Raw genomic sequence first — 25,139 nt, 5'->3', positions numbered from 1 at the left:
ATACAAAAACTATAGTTTGTTGTATTTATGAAATTATAGAACAAGAATAAAGACACTTGTTGACATTGTGTTGCTATTTTACGTGTTATAACAATATCAAACTCTGATGAAGAGGAGAGTTTGCTGCAGCAGTTGAGGAATCGCTCTTTGTCGCTCATCTCCAGCGTGATACTTTCCAGCAAATGCTGTGTGCTTGTTCTGGAAGCGTCTTTCAACATTACATTTTTTGTTGTTTGCTAATTTCTCGCCACATATCAAGCATACAGGTAAGCCAGCATCGTTCGCAGTGAAAGCAAATGAATACGTCCACGCAGAATTAAACTCTCTATTTTCCTCCGTGACTTTTCTTTTTTTGGATTCATCCATTGATAGTTTACTGAGGGCGGGGGTCTGCAGATCATGATCAGCCATCTGGAGGGAAAGGTGCCCGAAACCGACGTAAGATGCAAGTGGCGGATCGCGTAGCACGACCGTTTTAAAATATATTACTATTACCATATCGACAGAGTTGGAATCCAGGTTGATGCGATCTTTCCATAAATATATTTTCTTCAATGTATTTCTTCATACGTGGCTGTGATGTAGTGCTCACTTATATAATCGTAATCCCCGCAATATACATGAGATGTGGCCTTTAGATCTCCAGCAATATGTTTGTAAATGTGTGATGAATCTGGCAACAGAGGCAGAAAACAGCTGCTGCTGTTACTCGAACACAACACACGCACGGAAGGAAACCAGTTGGTTTGAAAACCAGTAGGACCGGCACCCACTACATGCCCAGTGTACGTGAATAGTCACGTGATATTTGTTTTCAGGCGTTTAAGTCTGGACGGAGATCATCTCGAAAACGATGCTTAGACTCCGTGTGGACGGAGGACTCAGGGATCTGCAACAGAGGGGCAGAGGGGCTGAAGAGCCGCATGCCGCTCCGGAGCCGCGGTTGCCGACCCCTGGGCCAGACTAACATGATGCGGCTGCTAGGTTGTCTGTGCTCTATATTCTGATTTTGCCTGTGTTAACTGCCAACACGCCCTTAAACTCTATGCTAACCATAGACTGTGTATAAAAAGTGGACGTCGTCATCGTGACGTCACCCACTGAATTGCAGACTGCCATTTACAAGTCTTGGCCCTTTCTCAATACCAAGTATGCCAAGAATGGACATTTTTTGGTTATTTTTTTCGCAACCAATGAACAGAAGTTACCATATTGGAATGATGAGGAATGACGTAAGACGCTATACGGCTCTGGTAGCGGCAAAGACCTGTCAATCATATTTAGTCCGCCCCAAAACATAGCTTCATGGTCTGTTTGACTATAAATGGACCATCATTTACCAAATGAGCATCAAGAGATTGAGACCATGAATTCATGTTTGCAATGTTTACTGAGGTAATACATCAAGTGAGAAGTAGAGTCATGTTCTCATAGACTTCTATACAATCTGACTTCTTTATGAAACCAGAGGAGTCGCCCCCTGCTTGCCAGTAGAGAGAATGCTTAGTCTAGACCAGGGGTGTCAAACATACGGCCCGCGGGCCGGATCCGGCCCGCCACGTCATTTTATGTGGCCCGCGAATCCGCCAGCAAAAAAAAAAAATGTAAAAGTCGGACAATTTACAAATATCCGTTGTATCGAGCACGGCGGAGCTCCTCCCCGATCCGCACACCTCCACCAGCGTATGTGGCAGCAGCAGCAGCAGCAGCCCCCCTCCCCGCCGACGAAGAAGGAGCAGCACCCCCCCCCCCCGCCGACAACCGGCCCTTTGGGGGCAACCATGATGCTGATGTGGCCCCAGAGCGACAATGAGTTTGACACCCCTGGTCTAGACACTTCCGCATTGGCGTGACTGCAGAACCGGAGTTTGCCGCCTGGTGCTAACTCTGTGTATAACTGCCAGTTTTGAGGAGGGTTTGGGGGCTAGTTTTGCCTCATGGTGCTAGTTGTGGCCCTTGGAATTGGTGGTTCATCAGTCATTTGGCATCCCAATAAGGCTGCTGTTGGTCCAAACGATTTTGCCTTCCAAATGAAATCTGTATTGATTGATTTTTTTGGCCACTTGGGAGCAGAGGATGAAGTTGTAAACACAACAAACAAACGATCACCTTATAAAGTTCACCAACTAGACAGACTCTATATATGTCTGTCTGCTGTTTGGGCACAAGGCAGGCTAAGAAGTGATCCTATCACTGTGAGGGTGCCTGTTCGCTAATGTTACACTCTTCTCTTGCTGTTCCTCTGAGAATCTTTACAAGGAAGCGTGGATACTAGGGCTGCACAATTAATAGAATTTTAATCGCGATCACGATTTTGGCTGCCACAATTAAATGAGCATGATCGTCAGCGATATTGACGTTTAAAATACGTGCTGTGCTACATATCGAATTAAGCACTTCCTCAAATAACAGTCAGCCAACCACCAGGGGGAGAACGAGATGGGATGTCATGCGCGCACCCTGTAGAAGTAGAAGAAGTAGAAGAGTAGAGAGACAGGCGCTTGAAGGAGGAGTACTTGTGCCTAATTTATTTACACGCCAGCATGTCACGTCTGTCACTACATGGTCGCGCATTTACAAGTCCCCTGCTCTCTGTATCACGCACGGTGGTGTTCGCTCTCGATCAATGAATAATCGTGATAAATAATCGTGATCTCAATATTGATCAAAATAATCGTGATTACGATTTTGGCCATAATCTTGCAGCCCTAGTGGATACCATACACAGACAACCCCCTAGTGGTGAGATGGCAACACCTGCTGGTCGTTTTAACTATAACACACATTACAATATAAAATTAGTTAGTCAGAAATCCATTTACCTCACATATTGATTTCAAAGATTTTTTTCACAGAATTCCCAAGCCTTTACTGGCTCAAACCATCATAGGTCACGTGGTTGAGAACATCTGTAATTGTCAAGGGAGTTCTGGACAGGACCCAACAGACAGGATTGAGGTTAAGAAAATACTTTATTTAATACTGGACAGATGGCAGGATTGAAGGTGTGATTTCCCGTGGCTCGACACCAGAAGGCATAGGGGTCGACGCAGATACGGGATAGAAGCCGGTACCGGGTCGAAGACGGTGCGGGGACTGAAGATGGTTCGGGAATGAAGACAGTACGGACTGACCAGACTAGAAGGTTCAAATACTTCCAGGATGTCATCAGTGGGATCAGGGTCTGGTGTGTGAGCCCGCAGGTAGGCTAATCAGCTGGAGTGTTTGTAGCTGTGCACCAATCAGGGGTGTGGCCATGGGAGGTGTCTGGTCTGACAGGGATCCTGACAGTATTAGGTCTGCCTGTTTTACACTCATCTGTTACACACCAACAGATGTTTAGTGAGCACATAAAGCCTCGAGAAAAACCCCATCTGCGAACCAGTTGCTGGAGAGCACCATAAATAAAACCTACTTTGATGGCCTATAGGGCAGAAAACATGCAGCTGACCTTCAGTGGGTCGCATACTTAAGCAAGCAAATCCCATTAGACTAAATATGAGCCATCCTGGGGTCCGGTGTCCATAATAGAGTGCTGCTGGAATGAGTCCTAAAACCAGAAATGAGTCCACTTTGCACTTCTGGTTCCCTTGTCTAGATGTCAATGGGTTTTATTGAAATTGTTTTGTTGGAAGCCTGAAATAAAGTGTGTGATTCACTCAAGCTGAAGAGATTTTAACGTTTTTCTTCTACAGTATGAAATACATCAGTAAATATCCCTCTGATGAATTTTGTTTTCACGTGTCTTAGAAATGGCGGTAACAAGTGGCTAAATGAGACTACAAAACGCCATCACGCCGACTAGACCGCCTCTAGCTTAGTGGTGGTGACATGAAGTCATGTGACTGAGGTATCACAGAGCTTATTTTCGGCAATAATCCAACATCCAATGATGGAATCCAATGGGTGTTTGTCAAGGGAACCAGTGTGATGCTAACTTCTGGGGTTGGCCTACACAAATATTAAGTATTTCTATATACTAGCTTTATTTGTAACTCCATCTTAGTCCTGAAGATATATATTTTGAAAGTGATTTTTTTCCAGATTTTCTGAATTTCCAACATTAAAACACGCCCCATGTGAACTGTGCAGATCCATGAAAAAATAAAACATAAAGTTTGGGGCATCAGATACATCGGATTTTAGTTTCTGCTAAAGGTTAACGTTAGCCGAGCTACATATCAGGCCCTACAAACTACACAGGCCCTGAAGGAGAGCGACTCAGCCATGGCAGCTCACGTTTTTGTTCCCATAGTCCAAGGGCACCCAAACAGCAGAATAACAGACCGACAGCGGTACATTTTTTACCCATTTCATCACTTAAATTAACGGTGTAGATTTAGAATATTGGCAATTTTAGGAAAATCGAACATTTTTTAGTTGAGAAGCTCCACAAACTGGTGTGACAGATGTGGTGGAAAATAGCTTTGACTAAAGACATAATATTACGTTTTGACGTACATTTTGGAAATAATTTGGTGAGTTTAGAAACCTCTTTCACCCAACAGTCAATCTTCTATTGGAACCACTTTCATTCTCTGCCTAACAGGTTAACTGGACAGTTTCTTTTTTTTTTTTTACCAACCCTGTGTGTAATTACTATATCAGATTGAGACTGAATAAACCTCTCCACAGGCAAACCACATTCATTCACTCATTCGTTCGGATGTTGGCAGCTCACTTTCCCATATTTTCCATCCATGAACATCTTAGCGTACCTCCCTCTAAGGTCTGCAACATGCAACACTAAACAGTCATCCTTACACCAGTCCTCCTTTTCCTCTAGATAACATTTATCTCTTAGGTCAAAGGACTTCAGTCCTTCACAAAACAAAATTAAGTTATCTCTGCTGTGAGCCAATTTAGCGTAACAATAAAAGAGATCACGTGGCAGTTGCAGTGGTGTATAGTAACGAAGTAGAAATACTTCGTTACTGTACTTAAGTCGTTTTTTTGGATATCTGTACTTTACTTTACTATTTATATTTCTGTTGACTTTTACTTTTACTTCACTACATTTTGCAAAGAAAACTGATACTTTGACTCCGATACATTTCCCCTGAAACCTTCGTTACTCGCTACAAAATAAAATCTATCTTTAGAAAAAAAATGAATCATGAGACCAACGTCGGGGACTGTGGTGGAACACAGACTGCAAGCAAGCAGGTTTGGTGAATCAGTGGACCTAGCTTGCAAGTTAAATCGTTGGTTAATCACGTTAATGCGTAACTGCAAACAAGTGCTCTCAAAGCCGCGGTTTTTTGATTCCAGTGATGCCCAGGATGCTCGCTAGCGAGCGACTACATGAGTAGAATTCCACTCTACGATGACTGATTTCATGATGGAAGCAGAAATGGAAGCACCTGCTGCTCCCGCAACAAACGACGGTGGTGACGAAGACCAACACCGTGGCCATATTTGCGAGAAATGTTTTCTTATGTTGGAGTGAAAGATTCTTCGTACCGGATGAAGTGCCTCTTATGCTTACCCGAAGCTACTGAAATATTGGCATTCAAAAACTCCCCATCCAACCACAGGAAACACATTGGGGTAAATGAAGATGAATCCCATGAGCCGCAACGTTAATGTTTAGTTATCATAATTATCATAAACCTGTTCAGATATCTAGCAGTGTTTCCCACAGGATTGGAGTATATCTTTGGGGGGAGGAGGGGAGACAGCTGGTGTCTGATCTTCTAATGTAGCTATACATGGTGTATGTTAGGCTAACGTTCGCTAGCTATCGTAAATCAAATGAGACAATTAGTGTAGTAGACAGATCGCTAGCGAGTTAGTGAGCTGAGGAAGTGTTGACAGTTGTGAGATGTTGTTGATTTGAGTTATCATAGCTATAATCACTGCAGCACTAGTTAGCTAACGAGAGCGCAGCATTACGTTTTGTAATACTTTAGTATTGATCATGTTTTGATATTTGAGTCATTTTGTGGATGATCAGATCGAGTTATGATGGTAGCAGTCGACCAACTGCAGATTCAGCTTGAGCAGAACCTTTGCCTGTTGTGTTCAAATCAGGCCCATAGTTCATAGTAGATGCAAAAGTATACTTATGTACAATATATGATGTTGAACATTGTTGCTCCTGGATGGATCACAGCCAACCCAATTATTTTCAACACAACTCCTTGTCCTTGGTCATGGTGGCCACAGCACTTAAAAGAATAAACTTCCTAATTCTCAAAATTCTGACCCTTTGCTTTTTTATTAACAGCATTTACTTGTACTTTTACTTTCAATACTTAAGTACATTTAATATCAGAAAACTACTTTTGATACTTAAGTACAGTAAATATCAGATACTTTAAGACTTTTACTCAAGTAGTATTTTAATAGGTGACTTTCACTTTTACTGGAGTCGTTTTCCAGTAAGGTATCTTTACTTTTACTCAAGTATGGCTTTTGGGTACTTTATACACCACTGGGCAGTTGTCTAGGCCCATCCATAACTTTGTAAACTGGATTAGATGAGGCAAAACACTTCTGCTCTTTAGGGATAGCCAATGTCTGCAATTCTTGAATATCATACATCAAAAGAACCTGAAAAATCAGAAGCGTTAGTGTGAGCATCATATTTCATAACATAACATAGACAGTTTCAGGGAGCAGTATGTCGGCCACGAGACGGTGGAGAGGAATGGGTTTGCCGGATGATTTCCAAAACCCTCTGTGTTCCCACATGGCACTAAAGTCGTGCACTACACCAAAGGCATAGCTAGAGTCTGTGTAAATGTTAACTGTTCTGTCGACAGCGCACTTACAGACTTCTGTAAGAGCCACAGGATCTGCACCATGAGCAGAAAAGTGTGATGCTACCTTACCGCTGCACAGAGAGTCATATGATGAGACTACAGCAAAACCCAACCAACCCTTCTCCCGTGTCTGGCGAGCAGGATGCCAAACCGTCCACTACCAGTTGTAAATGAGCATTTTGTGGGCAGGTCTGTGAGGTCTCCATGTGCAGATCTGTTCAAGAGAAATCAACACAGTTATTTGGCTCTCCATCTCCTCCAGTAGGAAAAAGAGTAGCAGGATTAAGGATAGCACTTTGTTTCACAGTAATATTAAAGAAAACACATGATGAGGCAAATATAATGTATTAATCTAATCTAATGTGTGATACAGCATAAGGAACCTTGAGTGTGAGCTCATCATAAACAACAATGTCACGTGCAACAGCACGCAGACACAGAGGAAGGCAGCTGCTGCAGGCTCTAGTCTAGTAGAGAAATATGCAACAGGTCTTTGTTTTCTCCCAAGTTCCTGAGTCAAAACTGATGTCATGTAACCGTCTCTTTGGTCAACAAACTGTGTGAACGGTGTGTCAAGTTTAGGTAGTCCAATGTCGGAGCTGACAGTAATGCATTCTTCATGTCATTAAAGGCAGCAGTCGAGGAGTCAGTCCAGGTCAGTTCTTTATGCGCAGAAAGATGTTTACCATGAATCATGGAAGAGAGGAATGCCTCTCTTTCTGAATAGTTGGGATCCATTGTCCATACTATGACGTCATTCCTATAAAGCTCATCATTTGTTTCTTAGATGTGTTTAGGCACAGTTTGAATAGCCTGCATTCTCTTGGGAGAGAGGGATTTGGCCTCTGCTGTGATCACATGTCCCAGATATGAAACTTTATCGAGAGCAAATTGCAATTTGGACGGAGAGCCTTGTGACCATTTGCAGCCAAAAATTTAAGTAGGATAACTGTAATTGTAAATTACTCTAATTTGCATGCTTCTTCTGTGGGGCTGCAAATCATGATGTCATCAACATATTGTAACAAGGCACAACCATTTTGTAAGTGTAAATTAGCCAAATCGTGTCTCACGGCTCTGTTAAATACACCAGGGCTCTCTGAATATCCCTGGGGACACCTGGGTCCAGGTAGAGCTTCTTCCTTTAAAGGAAAAAGCAAACCAAAATTGTCTGTCTTTGTGCACAGGTACAGGAAATCATGCATTGGCCAAGTCGCAGATGAAAAAAATGGGTCATGTCTGGAGGGATGACATAATGTTGTGTGGATTAGAAATTGTAGGTTCTCGCGGGTGCACCGAAGCATTAACTGCTTGTACATTTTGAACAAATCGTCACTCAGTCGGTTCCCCCCCAGGTCTCGCATTTTCTTTACTGGAAAAATCGGTGCGCACCGGTGAATCATAACATTTGACTATTACACCAGCCTTCAAATAAAAACTCAAGAACAGGTGTAACACCATCAACAGCCTCTTGTTTGAGTGGATGTTGCTTCATGCATGGACCTAAATCAGATTGTGGGTGAACCACCAGAGGTGTCGCACCCTCAGCAGTCCTACGTCATATTTGTGAGCAGACCATAAAGAGGAGGGCACCTCGGACAGCTCAGCCATGTCGACAGATGGAACATTTTAAACCATGGTGTGTGTCTTCTTATCAAACATAAGATGAGTGACTCTTTTTACCGTTGGCAATGATGTACATCTTTTTTTTTATACATCGCCTTTCATACTGTACAGTTTATCAGGATCCTCCATGGGCCTCAGTCAGTGAGTTCAGTCTGCCTATCCAGCCAATCAGACATGTCCTTCTCCTCCAAACCTGGGCCCCATGCCAATGCTACATGCGGACACACCCCCTGTAACAATAGAGATAGAGAAACAGAGGCAGCAGCAGTATTTTTTATTTTTTTTTCCTTCTCCCCAATAAATGTCCATCATACATAATTTCTCTAACCCTCTTCTGGTCCTTCTGACACGTGTGCTGTACAATGTAGTAAATCAGTCTGCATGCAACATCCTGCATGTAGTGAATGTTTTGAGGCAAAATCAGTTAGGTGTGATGCTGTTGTACCGCTTACAGATGGTTCTAAGGACCACTCTTAGATGTGCAACAGATCTGTTGGGTCTTATTTCATAATTTGTTTGTAGAGGGGAAAAATATTGTTTGTATGATTCTTGTCTGCTCAATATCAGGCAATCAGGCCCCGATGGGAGGATTATTCCAAATACACACATCAAATCTCTTCCCAACAAATTTATAGGGCAGCAATCAGACAGCAGAAATGAGTGTTTAACTGTGATATCATCTAATGTACAGGACAAGGGCTTTGTGTATGGCTCACTAATTGGTATGCCTCCTGAGCTAATCGTCCCACAATACCTTCCCCCTTTTTGGGAGGAACAGGTAAAGCAGACGTACAGAACTCCTGAATGTACACGGTTGTCATAGTCAGAATCTAAAGTTAACTCACCCTCTGTGTTGTAATGTGTGTGCGCTGGTCCATCACTGAGGTCCGCCCCTGCTCCTCCCCTCCTGACTGCTGATGTTGAGCCCCCCCACCAGTCCTGTTTCCATGGAGGTTGTGGGCAGTCTTCTTAGACAATGTCCAAGTTGCCACATTTATGGAACACAAAGTTTTCAGCTGGTGTGAATGGTGGGAATTTTCCAAAGTCTCTGCCCCATAATTTTCTTCTTCCTGTCACGGCCTGTCACATTGCCAGCTGGGCATCCTTGAGTTTGCACTGACGAAAGTCAATCTTTGCTTGGTGTGGACAGACAGGGAATTGTTGTCTGTTGTTGTTCTGCTCCTCAGCGTGTTCAGCATGTTGCAGTCTTACATGTCACACAACTCTCTTTGGTGTGATGTTTTCCAGGCTCATGGACGTAAAAGCCTCTTTACAAAGTTCAGTCAGCGCTGTCACTGCATGGTTATGCGGACAGTGTTAAGCATATAACACACTGCAGGTTGATTACGGCTGGTGTGAATGCCGCACATATTTTATGATAACGCACAAAGGAGGTCAAAGTTCTCTTGAATTCCGTGAATTTGCTCTTTGAACTCTCCACATGAGTCATGGCTTCTTCTTCTTCACGTCTTCTCTCTCTGTTGTAATGATGTCCTCTTTGTTTCGCATTCAGATAATCCAGATTCATATTTTCATCAGTGTTCATTGACGGGCTGTAGTTGTGAGCGTTGACATGGTGCCTGTAGATGTTGATGATTCTCGTCCTTCATCCTCGGAGTGTTGACCGGTGGGTGTTGGCGGTCATGTTCTTTGTTATCTGGAGAGCATACAGCAGCGGCGTTGCGGAGACCAGATCAGGATCCACTCGACCATGTAAAACAAATACAAAACAAAAACAAAAAACCAAGTTCAGCATTATATTTTCCTTTTCTATCAGTTGTATATGTCTTATTCAAATATATTTGTTTTTTTTTCTTTACCTCTTGGACATTACTTCATCTGTTTCTGCTTCGCCTTGTCCTCTCTGCTCCAGACACGGTTTGAGTTGATCCAATCTTTGTCGTAGGCTAAAGTTGCCTTTTCCAGGGATTCCCAATTTTATCCATTCTTCCAATTGTTTGGCCGTCTGATTATCTTTGTCCCACATGTATTTTATTATTGGAGATAAGACCTTGGCATCAGGCTGCTTAGGCTCAGACTAACTTTGACTTTTACCCATTTTCTCTAGTTACTGTTGATTCTGGTATCTTCAAAACCAATCTGGTCCAATCAATCACTTGAAAGGATACACCAAATCTTCTATAAACACTTCAAGTTACACTAGGACTTATGTCCAGCACCCTTATGTGCGAGATGAAGTTTACCCTAATGTGTGTCTGTTCCATCACAAAATAATCTCTCATCAGGTGGGATTCTTTTTCCGGTTCCAGGATCGGTACGGCAATCTCGAACCCCGTCTGACGACAGCCTCTCACCTTCAGGGAGGAATCAACTATTATTTGCGCTTCTGTCGTCTAACGGAGTCCTGATTACACGTCCGATCCCATCCTCGTCGCCATTTGTGGTGGAAAATAATCTTTTTAACCTCCCGGTGAGAAATAATCGAGATGAGAAACCTCTTAAAATATAAAAACATATTTATTTAACAGACACTAAATAATAATTCAGCTGAATGGATAGAGCTCTTTCCCCACAGATGGTTCGGAGGTCTAACAACAAGGAATAGACAAAAACAGAGTATATGCACATTATCTCGTCTCCTCCCTTCACCCCCCCCCCAGATGTCATCCTCCGCTATCTGCCGCTGCACCCACCAAGGCCAGGTTCCCAGCCTTTTCATGGGAAGAGGGTTAGGTGGTGAAATCAGGATTACACTACAGCAAGTCAGAAATAATAAAATACCTATGAGATCATTTATCATTAGGTTTTAAATGAGTCTGGTTGGCCTCATCTACATATATGCATGTTTAAGCGATACAAGTTATATCTAAAAGAACGATATGATAAATTTCCACAATAGAGAGCTATAGCGCCTGCGGGGGCATGCCCACAGACCTGGGGTTACAACTCCCGGACCTGCCATCCCAGGGTCAGCAGACACAACAGTCATTTAAACATGTATTTCATTTCACTTTAACAGAGACAAAGCTATACCGATTGTTGCAACTGTAAATTAGTTGGGCTCTATAAAGTAAAAAAAAACATCTGTAAACTTGGTGAGGCCATCTGACAGGTTTGAAGTATTTCCTGTGTTTATATACCAAAATAAAAGACATTCTTCGTAAGCCGCTGTTTTAGCTAATCCAATCATTTCATTTGCAACGGGACTTTATTAACAGTAGTCAATAATACAGCTCAATTTTAAAAACAAGCAATTCATTCTCTCCAAAACGTAATATCAAGTGCAAAAGAAACCCCCATCATGTACGTACATTCAGCAGAGAATCACAAATGTACAACAAACAAACGTGAATGGTACTAATGTCGAATAAAGGAAAGGTCTGCATAAAGTACTTAAAAGGCAGATCCAGCAGCAGTATAAATGGTAGAATGGCCAAACAGTGAAGCATGACATCATACTCAGCAGGAGTCAGAAGGGATGTGAGTCACCTGGCCAGATGAGGACCTGCTTGTTGGCCACGATCCTCTCATTCAGTGTTGGATAAATTACCAATATAAGCTGCACATATTGAAATCCCTCCCATTATTGTGATCATATCCATCCTTTATCTCATTGACTGTATTTACTGAAGCACGATGCATCTGTTTTGCCTTGTGCAAAGATCAATTTGCTATTCATCACATTCGTCAAAGACAAACTTTGCAATGGGAGAAATCTAAAGCTTTACATGATAACTAATACATAAACAAGCACAAGTGTCATTTCAGTGGTAGTGGAGAAGTTTTTGAAATGAAAAAACATCAACAAATTCTTCTTCTTCAAGCGTGACTTGTTGATGATCTGCCGTTTCCTCTTGAGAATTCAGTCCATGCAACGGAAGTTTGGCACAGAGGAGAGCAGAAAGTTTGGTATAAAAGTAAAGAGTATAAAGGAATAACGCTCCATCTAACTAACCAACAGAAACATGTGAGACAAGATACTTACTCTACTCGTCAAAGTATCTCGAGATTTTTTTATCGATTTTTTATGATTCACAAAACATACAATTTCATATGTACTGTACACGCCACTTCAAATCTCATGAAATTCAAAAATCTAATTATTACAAGAAAAAAAGAAAAGAAAACCTGCACACTGTCAGTCATCAAAAACATTAGTTTATGTGTTATCATGCTGGTTTACTTTTGTAAATTGGAATATTAGTAAGTATGTGATCTTTTATAGTCATTCTCTTTTGGTTGAGAGAATAAAATGGGATGTAGAGAAAAACAGTGAGACTGCCCTTCGGATACAAATGTAAGGATTTAGAACAGTTTCATCTCCACGTGACGACATCAGGAGACAAAGGTGGACTTTTATTCATACAGCTAAATATATGCATAGAAATGCAGAGGACCCAACCTTCTACTAGTGTCCTAAGACAATGCTGGAAATGATGAGCAAGGATCGGCCTTGGAAAAGCAGATCATTTAATTGGTTTAATGGACTGAGGGCTCATAAACAATGTGGAAATAAACACAACCGCCACACCATCTTGGTCACAAGCTACAATATAATTGAATATGATATACTGAGAGAGAAAATATAACATTGTTAAAACTTTGAATGCACATTTTCTTCTTGATCTCTGGGCCCACTCCATGTCTTCCCCTCTAAAACTACCCCGCCCCCATTAGATGATAATACACGCCACCATATGCGAACAAACTGGCGTCACCACTTATCCATTCAATGTATAATCTCTAACTTGGGGCACAGCTGTAATTGGTGGATAGAAAAGAGCAGGGGCCGTCCTCTGCCTTCTGGTCTATGGGTAAGCTTCTCTCTCTGCTTGATGCTACACTGTCTGAACTGTGATGGTCCTTCTCTGCACCACTAAGCTGTGGATACTCAGGCAACTGTTAAGCTGCTGTTAGGCATGGCTTGATTGGCATGTTAAACACAGCTGCAAACTGATCATCTGTGTATGTATCATGTACTTGTGTATCCATTTCTTTTGCACCTATATGGAGATGCAATTTTTACATCAGTGACTGTTTATTTGTCTAAATCATTGCCTCCCACCCTCCTCCTCCCCCTCCACTGGACAAATTGAGCTGACTCTTTATCATGTCAGGAAATGAATCAAGTAAAAAACAGTGGAAACAGGGCAAAAAGAGGGAGTGGCAGAGAAAATGGATGATGGAGAAGGTGAGAGCAGGTGAGCGAGTGGAGCTAAGGGTCAGTAAGGTAGGTGGCATGTTGTCATGCCTTGTACAGGTGGTGGTGGGGTTGTAAGGGAGACGTGGGCCTCTGCTGGGTCTTTGCCTTCAGCTCTGGGCTCTGACTCAGGACCTGGCTGTGCCTTTGCAGGCTCATTTCTCTCTGTAGTACAGCAGGTACATCTTCAGAGGCTCGGGCAGCGGCAGGCCCAGGATCCTCTCTCTAAGGACGTTTACGGCCGGCTGGGGTCGGAGCAGCTCCCCGGTCTCCTTCTCCTCCTCCTCCTCCTCCTCCTCCTCCTCCTCCTCCTCCTCCTCTTCTTCTTCTTCTTCTTCTTCTTCTTCTTCCTCCTCCTCCTCCTCCTCCTCCCCCTCCTCCTCCTCCTCCTCCTCCTCCTCCTGCTGCTGCTGCTGCTGCTGCTCTTCCTCCTCCTCCTCCTCCTCCTCCTCTTCTTCCTTCACAGTCTCCTCCTCTTCCACCACCCCTCCCGCTCCCCTCCCCGCCCTCCTGCTCCCCCTCATCTGCCGCCTCACCTCCCTCTCTCCGGCCTCCTCCTCGTCCTCTGCTCTCCCTCCCTGGCTGTCGTTGCCGTCCAGAGGGGCGGGGCCGATGCTACTGCTGGCCACCACCTGATGCGTGGCCAGGACGAGGGCGTTGCAGTGGCGCCGGTGGACGCGTCTGCGTTTGAAGCGAGGGCCGTACTTATGGAGCCCGGCCACCGCCAGACCCCGGCCGACGCTGAACGAGGAACCTCGGCCGCGTGACTGGCTGTCTCCTCCATCTGTGGTCACTCTGAGGGTGTGGCGGATACAGATGCGAGCCAGCTCCTGTAACGTCCGTACCTCATACTTAGCTGCAAAATAAAGAAGCACAAGAAAACAGGGGAAATGCAGGGGGGGGGGGATTAGACACATTATAGATTAGAATTAGACACATTATTTATATTTAGTTGCACTCACGTAGTGGGACATTCTTGGGTTTGCGATTTGTGCTGTGTTTAGGCAGCACCAGAGGAGCGAAGGACACAGAAATGATCTTTTTGGTCTCCCAGCTGTTCGGCCCCGTACGGGTAATCTTGGTCAACTGCAGAAAATACAACATCAGGAAATCAAAGCTTTTTTCATTTCCCTTTATGTGTGTGTAAATAGTTTTTCTCAGCTGCTCTACTTTTTAATTGTTACAATACAACAAATACTAATCAAAGCAAACAAAATGGTAATATTTCCAGACACTCAGTAAATAAACATTTTATAAATGGTTTGTAACTATAATATAGTTGTTAGCAGATATAAGTTCCTTTGTGGACACGTTTTTAAGACTGTAAATATACTCTGCTATGGTTCATATTTTGTTTAACATGTTTTCCCATATAAAAAGTTAAAAAAAGAAATTGGAAAAAGGACACATGTAGGACCAATGGCTGAGCAACAAGCAGTCGTATCAGAATGGTAAGTGTAGTTAGCATCTTTTATTTATGTGGTTTGTCACTGGCAGTAGTGGTTGTGAAGCATACAATAAGTATTTAGTGGGATTTCTTTGGTAGACCGTGGAGGGAAGCTCCAGGGTCGCTCTGTGTGCTGACCAGTCAGCTCTGTGCTGGAGGTTTCAGGGTTCTTTGCCGGTGTTGTGTCGAAGACAGATTCCCTGTCTATGTATTGGCATTTGCGTATTAGACAGCCATTGGCTTTCGAATTTGTGATGTACCAAATTTAGATTGCCGGGGTACATTTGAATCTCTTTAGGGAAATGCATATTTATTAATTTTCATTATGCAAATACATTTACTACATTCCTGTTTACATTTGGTTTTATCCATTTGCAATTCTGTCGTCCCGGTCGTCCCGATGCTGTTTAATCAGAAATGGAGGGAAACAACTTGCAGCTGCTTATGGTCCCCCAAAGACCAGACGTAACTCTGCGTGTATAAATGTATGAGCATGAAGATAACGTTGCTGATGTATTTATACATAGGTTATTTTGTGTTTTGTAGAGCCAAACTCTATTCAGAAAACAATACAAATTGTTTGCTTGTCATCCTGCAGACTGAACTGACAAATCATGAATCCTGACAAATCGGTTTCATGATGTAGTTATTTCGGCATTCTTTTTACCTGTTTATTTCAATGAAATCGCAGCTAAATCAGTTTATTTTGGGTGTATACTGCTGTAGTAAACCAGCAGACGTGTAGCTTGCTAGATACAGTGAGTACAGCTCCGTGAAATTTACCAAGATGATGCTATGAACCCAGAGTCAACAGCGTTTGGTTTTTAGACGTATATCTCCCACAACATGTACAAAGTAGCCTGACTGACGTGAATAAACACAAATGATCCCATTCAAACTAGCGCGAGCAATGCAAGGCAAGAATTTTCCATTTTTTATTCAATGAGCATTGATGGAGGGAGCCTGAGATCCCAGATTTCATTGCCAACGACAGCTTCTCTGTGATAATAAACTTGATACTGTTATACTGTGTCTTTTAGAGCAGCCTCCACTCAGGGGTTATAGTTGTTGATAATAATAATAATAATAAAGATTGTATATCTGCTTACAATTATATTACAGTGTGTATATTCAGTGCTTATATATGTTAAATACGGGGATTTAAAGTTAAGTGTTGCCTAATATGCAGATTTGAACGATCCTGAATTTCTCTGGCAAGACACCAACCTTTTCCTCGAGAGGCATCACCAGGATGCCCCCCACCTTGAGCAGGGTCTTCATGTAGTCCTCGTGCTCCTTCTGCACCCCAGCCCCGCAGTACACCCTGTCATACTGACGGCTCTCTGGAGGAATCTCCAGGCAGTTACCCGCAACAAAGGACGGCTCACAGAATTCAAATCTAAAGAGAGATACAGGAGCAATGAAAACATTATGCACAAGGGTAAAAAAATGATACTGAAAAAATATAGAGGAACAATGAAACGTCACTGACACATTTAGACACATACTTGTCAAAGCTGTCGCTGGTTTTGATGAAGCAGTCGAGCTTCTGGTAGGCATAATCAATCACATCTGCATGTAACTCTATTCCGTGATTGACTCCGAATGGTCCTGGAACAGTCAGCACACCTCAGCTCACAGTTTAAAATATACATGGACACAAAGATGTGTTTGTAATGGCACTAGGACATAAGACTCAACAACCAACTCAGAGTAGGTTGATTAGAGAAAAACTTCAATTAAAAGGTGAGCCACATTCAGACGGTGTGTCTCTTTTACTGGTCGGTGTGGCTACACGTTTTGACAAATAAACACAGATTTCCATGAGACGTCAGGTAGCTTTTGTCAATATGGACATGCTGCACATCATTGATTGGTTAGATTGTCCACAATTCAATTGTAAGGTTCATTTTACAGAAACCATGAGCACCAAATTATCAGATTTCAATCAGATATACCGGTATGGTAAATACTGCTGTACAGAGAGTCCTTTATTTATTTTTGCCTTCTATTGAGGAATTTGAATGAAGCTTTGAATGTCTCTCCTCATATTTTATTATGTCATCAGCCTAAAAAAAAAAGAGAGAATGTTTTTTGTTTTCGAAGTAATATAAATGTAATTTATGGTGCTGCCCAACTGCCCTGTCAATAGCCTACAGGTGTGGCAATCTGACCATTTATTGACCTCAGTGAAAATGTTGCTTTTGAAATGCTAAACCCAAACAAATATGATAGAAGCAGAATATTTCGTTGGAAATGATTACATCTATCTTTTTATTCAGGATTGAGCGACATTGCTCGCTGTGTGAGAGAGGAAGAGAGAGAGACAGAAGATGGACTATTGCATGCAATGTTTCTGTGAGTTATCAATTAAAATAATTCTTATGTCAAAGTTGAATGAAGCTTCAACTTTAAACTATTAGGTACAGCCCTAATGGCAAACACGAAAGACGGTGGCTTCCTACCTTTGTCATTAAGTCTGAATTAATTTGAGGCCATTCCTTGATTATTTATATTCCTTAGTACATATTGGTCAAAAGAATCAAAACATGTTTTCATAGTAAATTAATCCAAGTTGTGATTATTGTCATATGTTCACTGTCTGCTAAGATCGTTTGTCAAACAATGCTTGTTTTTGTTACCTTGTTGGCAAAAGTGTCCCCACATTTCTGTTTAGTTCTCAGCTCTTTTTCTTCTAAATATGACAAACAGGCTCTTAGCTGACGGCAGCGTTGTGCTTTCATTTTCCTGGATCAATTTAAGCCAGATTTTTCTCTCTTTTTCAAACAAGTGTAGAATGTTTAGAGTCATCATTAAGGGACATTTGGGTCAATAGGGATTGATGTTCAATCATGTCAGATATCAGTGAGGCCATTTTATCCCAAAAGTCAGCCACTTTTTCACATTCCCAGACCATGACATGTATCCAGACGTTGACAAGGCACAAAGAATTTGAACCACTATCTCTCAGTTCACAAGGGTGTGTGCCTGTAATCTTCACGCTGCCACAAGTTCACCAGAACAATTATAAAGACACCACATACCCAATATGAGGCCGACCATGGTGCTGAGGTAGCCAGTCCCACTGCCCAGGTTGAGGAAGGAGAGGCCAGGGTGGAGGTCCAAAGCCTCCATCACCTCAGAGTAGATACACGGAGCAGACAGGTGGATCTTTCCATGCCGCCATGCCAAGTCCTAACAACAACAAGAGTATTACCGTGACCAGCTTGTCTTTCAGCCTATCGCATTCTACAAATGAATGCTGTGAATTTCTTTGGACCCCGTTTGGGTGATTTCACAAGACTTTTAGTGTGCTCACCTTGTAGGCATTATCCCGGTATTCATCCAGGTAATAGTCAGCCCGGTCGATAGCTCTAAAGGCCCGCTCCACCAGGTCTGAGCGGATGTAGTAAGCCTCCTTCAGGTTGTCAATCAAGTCGTCATTGTCCTCACCGGCACTCACAGCTCCACCCATGTTAACTGGAGGCAAAGAGAAGCAGATGGCTTTCTATCCCAAATTACATAAGAACCAGTGAGCATAGCTATGCACTAATTATCAAACCTTCACCCGGATTATTTACAGAAATAGATCCAAATCCATTCTCGTCAGACGTCTATACTTGTGTTCAAACTTGCTCTTTACAACAATGTTTCCCAAATTTATTTTTCTGGGGACCCATTTTCAAAAATGTCCAACCATCGTAACCCAATTCACAACAGGCCGTATCTATAATAATGAGAATAATCAGGGGAAGAGAGAATTTGTCTGTAAATGAACATTCCTGATCATCTTCATTGCCATTTCCTCATCATCGTATATATATATAATCTTAAAGGTAAACCAGCCATTTCGAAACTTTGTTTAGTTACTGAAAACATATAAACATGTGAAATACTTTATAAATGAGACCAACTAAATGCATTAGGTTCATTTCCTCTCATCAGTTCAACAAACAGAATGTACACTAGTCTTTCATATCAGAGTGTTATGAAACAATTAATCCATTCAATGATTAGTCACAATACAACATGCCAAACATTCTCTGGTTCAAGCTTCTTAAATGTAGAGGATGTGCTGTTTTTCTAAGTAAATCAAAAGTCTTTGGCTGTTGGACTGTTGGTTGTACAAAACCAGCAATATGAAGGCAACACCTTGTGCTCTGAGAAAAAGGGATGTGCATATTTTTTGTGCTATTTCTTTGTCATTTCAAAAACTCAACGAAAGCACACACTATTCAATATTGAAACTCCTTCAACCATCATATTCATAATCAACCGTCAGTTTCTTTAAAAGGCCAGTGCGTAGGATTTAGTGCCATCTAGTGGTGATGTTACACAGTGCAACAAACTGAACACCCCTCTGCTCACTCCCTTTTCAAGCAAGTTAGAGAAGTAGGTGGTCTTCAGGAGATGTAAAAGCACTAAAGGCTCTCTCTAGAGCCAGTATTTGGTTTGTTCGTTCTGGGCTAATGTAGAAACATGGTGGACTCCATGAAGAGGACCTGCTCCCTATAGCTAAAGGGCTCAATCTAATTCAAATTATCTTTGTTTCAGGTAATTATACATTTATGAAAACATAGTTATGAATATTATATTCCATTTCTGCTAATAAATCACTCTAAATCCTACACACTGGTCCTTTAAGACTGTCCTTTTGTAATAACTTAAACTGTGGACAACTTGGATAAACTCCAAGACAATCACAACCTGACAATACATGTCTGATTTGACAGCACAAAGTAGTGGTTGATATGGATTAAAAATACTACTACCATTAAAGACCCAGTGAGGAAGTTAGAGCATATTTAGCTTCTGTACTGTGAGTGTTCCCCAGTGAAATGGAGCGTGTGAGCGGTGTACCAGAGGGATTTAAATCAAATCTTTTACATTCGATTGGATCACTAGTGTGTTCACACTATGAGTGACACAGCAGCAGGCTACAACTCAAGCTTCAATGGATGCTGGTGAAACACCTTGTTCTGTTCTATTTTTAAAATGCTATTAGTTCCTTCTCAATGCTATTTTATGACATATCTCCGTCAACAAGTGCTTGAGCTTTACAAGTAGCTGGCCTCGCTAGGCCATTTTGTTGCTTTATTCTTAGTGTGAACACAACTCTGTTCCATACACCTTCATTGTGGCTAAAAGTTGTAGATTGATTGATGGATGGATGTCAGGATATTACTGCTTGAAATTGGTTGGTTCTAGCAATGCAAGAGGAGGACGTATCCAACATGACATCACCTATTGGTTTGTGGACTTCTGTGTTGAAGTATTAAATTTGTTTTTTGTCCGTCACCGTCTTGGTTTTTTACAACCAGAAGTGACATGAGAAGGTGGTACAAACAAACGACATTTTTGGGTGATAACAATTCTGCAATTATATTTCATGACCTGAAAACACACAGTGAAAGGGTTAAAGTTCTTAAACAAAAACAGGGACAACTCTCAGACCAGTCATCTCTGTGGTAGTGACCTGTCAATCACAAGGTAGCCCCGCCTTAAAGCATACCCTGCTTTATGGTCTGTTTGACTCTAAATGGACATCTAAACATCATGCTGTATTGAAGAAGACTTGAAACTAGAGATTGAGACCATAAACTTATGTTTACTGAGGTAATAAATGAAGAGAGAAGTAGTCATTTTCTCATAGACTTCTATACAACCAGAGGAGTCGCCCCCTGATGGACACTAGAGAGAATGCAGCTTTAAGGCATGAAGCTTTGACTTCACTTTTCAGAACTGGAGGTTACTAGCTTACGTTTAGCACATGCCATATTTTGTTTTAAAGAATAAAAAGATGATTGGACTTTGGTATACAAAGAAACTGAAAGATGTTTTTTTTTTGTGAAAGAAAAAAAATAAATTGCATGTATTGTTAAAAAGGTGCACAAAATGACTGAGGATGTGTTAAAAATGGTTAGAAAGGCTTTTTACATTCCATTTAAACTCTTAAGCTCTTTGAGACTTTCCACACAAATAAGCCTGACCCACCACATGTAGAGGCCTAAATGAAGCTTTCGGCTGCAGAATACAGCTGCAGGAGTGAGTGCTGCCAGTGGTGTTAAAAACAACACCAGAGGGCAACGCCAAAGGACAAGAGATCACAGGGTTCACTGGCTGCCAAATGCTAGCCATAGTCATGAGGCTATAACAGAACAAAGGAGCGGGTCTATTTACATATTACCGGACCTCCTGCCTTTGATGCCTCTTGAGCTGAGATGAAGAGGATGTTTTTCAGGCAGAGAATGAATAAAAGGAACAAACAGCAGTTGGTGCATCAAAATGAAAACCCGTTCTAAGGGAAGCGAGTCCAGAATGAGATGTTGTCCATGTGAATAGAAACCCAAACTGCTTCTTTGGGATGTTAGCCCACATGACCGCAAGAGGGCCCTGTAACCCATTCTGTGACTAACTACGGGCTTTAGTAGGCTAGTGGGGTACACGCTTCCTGCAAATACACTGCCATTGAGCTGATTCATTAGATTAGCCACCACGTCCATTCTTTCCTTTGCATCGTTTAGAAGAAGCGTCGGGACGACCAGTCCTGTAACTCCAGCAGGTTTCAGCTCACCGCACACATGCACAGCCCACACGTTGTTGTGGTTGCTAGTTGCGTCACTCAGGTGATCGAAAATCGAATAACCACTTAAAATCCAAGCTGTCCTAGTCTAACAGTCGGCTGGTATGAACAAAAAACATGAAATATCACGTCCACAACAGTCTGCCTAGCAGTGGCAAGGTCAACACAAACAGAAATAACCACCCTCTCGTCCTCGCTGCAAGAGAAGACAGATCGAGACAAGAATGCTAACAGCTGCTGGAGTAACGACAGAAACAAAGCAGCAGCTTCCATCGGGCCTCCGTAACGAGCCCCGGTCACGCTGATATTCTACCTTGTGGAAATGCAGACTGCTGGTCTCTGTCTTAGCGGGGTCCCGTGTGCTCAGCCTTCTGTTGTTGTGGGGATTCAGTCTGATACACGCCACTGCTGGATGTAAACATTCGGCCAGCTGACGCTCTGACGTCAGACGTAAATCAGCCTACGCAAAATGACGGCCGGAGGAGCGTGGCCTACATTCCGCCCTCAGAGCGGTGGAGCCGGAGCAGTTTATAATGTGATGAAAGACGCGGTGAGAGCACCAACATGAACGGTTTCTATTCCGGCTATCAACGACAGAGTGTATAAGTAACATAATATTAATATTACGTCAGGTTTGTGTGTTTATATATTTTACCCATATGACTCGTGTCTTGATCTGCAGCTGAGCCGCTGTCTGCGCTTGAGAAGCTGCTCTTTCATTTAATTGAATACGCTTTGGTTGCCACTGCGTTGTTCTAATGGGCTTCACTGGCTGAGTAGACTACTCAGTGGCCTACTGTCAGTGGTGGAAAATGAACAAAGTAGTACTCAAATACTGTACTTAATTAAGTACAAGTCAGAGGTACTTTTTGTACCATTTACCATTTTATGCTACTTTATGCTTCTACTCCATTACATTTCAGAGAGAAATATTATATAATACACTGCCGTTAATGCTAGTTACTTTACAGATTCAGATTCATAACACAACATATGATTATGAGATATTATTGTTATTATATATTATATATATTGATTAAAGCCTATACAAAGTAGTTCAAATTAGCTCCACTGCTTCAATAAATGAGCCATTTTGCCTGTTCAGTACTTCTACTTTTGATACTTTGACTTATTTGACTTATGACAGAGTATTTATTCTCTGTACTTTTACTGAGGTAAAAGATCAGAGTACTTCCTCCACCACTGCCTGCTGTAGGCACAGGTGTGCGGACCCTACTGGGACAGGATGAAGTAGAAAAGGCCTATTGACCAGGTTCCTAGAAACACAGAGACAACTGAAGTTACATGAGGTGTTGTTTGAGCTATATGGTTATCTGAGGGTTTGTTTTGGATTGCATATTCTAAGACTAAGTACTATGTAACAAGTAACTTGTTCCATGCAACTATGTAGCATTTCCGTTTAAAAGTTTATGAGTTCTTACACAATGATAATGGGGATAAACCCCTTAGAGAGTTATACAATTCAATAGAAGATTGGCATCATTGATTTTGTCCACCAAGACTAAATGGACCCATCATTGTGTCAACAGAAGATATGTGTACGTTACCATTTGGATTTAATGTTGTGAGACAAAATGCGTGACAATTTCACAGTGTTTTAAGGAGAATTGTGCCAAAGCAACTGAGTAAATATAAAGAGCTGCAGAGAGACATCATGTTGCATAAGTACTCAAGAGTCTGCACAACCTGCGGGTTCACTAAACGGTCCACCAGATGTCAGTGCTGTTCAACATACAAACTACATATAACTGCATGTTAACAGCACACTGAGTCCCCCATTTTGTTTACCAGTCAGGAAGGCATTGTGTGTGTGTGTGTGTGTGTGTGTGTGAGTGTTTGACTGAGTACACTGTGTCAATACATCATATGTACAGTATACTTCACTTAGCTAGTCACAACCCACGATGTTACTGCTATGGAAAATTAATCGTTTCTCTCCAACACAAAATACACACACGTCTTGTTATACTTGGGAGGACCTCCATAATGACATAATGCATTTCATAGCCCCTTAAAGGGCCAGTGTGTAGGATTTAGTGGCATCTAGCGGTGAGGTTGCAGAGTGCCCCCAGCTAAATACCCCTCTGCTCACCCCTCCCCTACAGTTGCCTTCAGGTGCCATCAAATTCAAGCTGCCAGTGTTTGGTTTGTGCATTTTGGGCTGTGCATCATGGCGGGAAGCCCCCAGGAAGATCGCTGGACTTTGAAGCAAACATTGTGGACAAACGGTGGATTTACAACTTCTGTGTCCATCACGTGATGCCATGGGGCCCCCAGAAGACTTTTCCACATTGACTCACATTGGGAAAGAGACACCTGTAGCTCAACTTACCTGTATGAATGCTATAGGGCTGGGCAAAAATCTAATATTTAGATATTTTTGACCAAATATCGTTGCAATATCAATATTGCAACGATATTGTAAAGTTGACCATTGGTGCTTTTACAAAATATTAACACAATGATATTTTTGATACATAACCATCAGTAATGTAGATATAATGACTAAGTGGGTAAAGATAAATATTAGAACGGCTACAACAGCCTGAATAGTTAAGAAAATGACATCCCCTTACGGTAATGCAGCCTTTAACACCAGGAAAAGACTAAACATATGCCATATTAAGATATTCAAAATAAGATGACGTCTAGTCTCATATCACGATATCGATAAAATATAAATATGTTGGCCAGCCCTATTATGAATAGCCTTTATCTAAAGCATTAGGTCTTAAGAGTTGTAAAATGCATTAATAGCTGAATCCAGAGTTGTTTTCCTTCCTCCAGACATGAGAATCAGTCAGAATAAGCAGGAAGCTGAGGGGCGGGATTAAAGGAAACTACAAGGTGCTTGCTCTATGAGCCCAGTGATACAGAACATCAACGGAAGATCTGGGTAATGTCATCACTTCATTATTGTGCCATTGAGCAAGTTTCATAGGAATACACCCCCCCCCCCCACTGTATCTAATTCTCTCTATACATCCAAATATCAAAAACACAACGATTTTTAGTTTCATACATATTATACAATAATAACAACATAGGTACAAATATTATATTCCATTTCTGCCAATACATCTTCTAAATCCTACACACTGTTCCTTTAAGCTAACCTCACCTTAGAACTTTGCACAACTGTCCTTACTCCCAAGGCCTACGCTCACTCACACACACACACACACACACACACACACCACACACACACACACACACACACACACACACACACACACACACACACACACACACACACACACACATATATAAGACGGAGTCATACTTGTCTATGATTCTTTATTTGCGTTTTTCATAGAGAACATTTAAAATGGTTCATACCCCCACAATAACTGACATCACTTCTCTGGCTTATAACACTGACACAGGAACAGGGGAACATGTACACAAGTACACAAACACACAGTCACAAGTTTGGCCCATCTACAGTGTTTTACTTCCCAAACAAAAAAAAACAAACATCATGAGACCCCGAGGACACACAGCCAAGGCCTGCCCCACTTTACAAAATGGTGC

The 25,139-nt window shown here is 42.0% G+C and overlaps 1 protein-coding gene across 1 annotated transcript; it reads right to left on the bottom strand.

Moving 5' to 3' along the window:
* Window positions 1-10,982: 10,982 nt before the first annotated feature.
* LOC306702898 (protein-L-isoaspartate O-methyltransferase domain-containing protein 2-like) lies at window positions 10,983-22,021 on the bottom strand. The gene is made up of 8 exons (XM_079168652.1): window positions 21,898-22,021; window positions 18,321-18,481; window positions 18,046-18,196; window positions 16,510-16,612; window positions 16,229-16,400; window positions 14,517-14,640; window positions 14,040-14,410; window positions 10,983-13,904 (listed from the first exon to the last, which is right to left on the bottom strand). The coding sequence occupies exons 2-8, from the start codon at window positions 18,474-18,476 to the stop codon at window positions 13,710-13,712; spliced, it is 1,272 nt and encodes a 423-aa protein (XP_079024778.1). The 5' UTR covers window positions 18,477-18,481; window positions 21,898-22,021; the 3' UTR covers window positions 10,983-13,709.
* Between the last annotated feature and the right edge of the window lie 3,118 nt (window positions 22,022-25,139).

The sequence above is a fragment of the Pholis gunnellus genome (assembly GCF_910591455.1).
Source record: "Pholis gunnellus genome assembly, chromosome: 2".
In the NCBI taxonomy this organism is placed as follows: domain Eukaryota; kingdom Metazoa; phylum Chordata; class Actinopteri; order Perciformes; family Pholidae; genus Pholis; species Pholis gunnellus.
Note: the sequence above shows the minus strand (reverse complement) of the source record. Positions and strands in the feature narration are given on the sequence as shown.

Bases quoted from the DNA above. Each gene is read 5' to 3' on its own strand.
- LOC306702898 (XM_079168652.1), bottom strand. From the start codon at position 18,476: ATGGGTGGAGCTGTGAGTGCCGGTGAGGACAATGACGACTTGATTGAC. The intron at 16,401-16,509 runs GTATGTGTCTAA...ATCTCTCTTTAG, and splicing joins ACCAGCGACAGCTTTGACAA to ATTTGAATTCTGTGAGCCGT. The intron at 14,641-16,228 runs GTTGGTGTCTTG...TATTTTCTGCAG, and splicing joins TGATGCCTCTCGAGGAAAAG to TTGACCAAGATTACCCGTAC.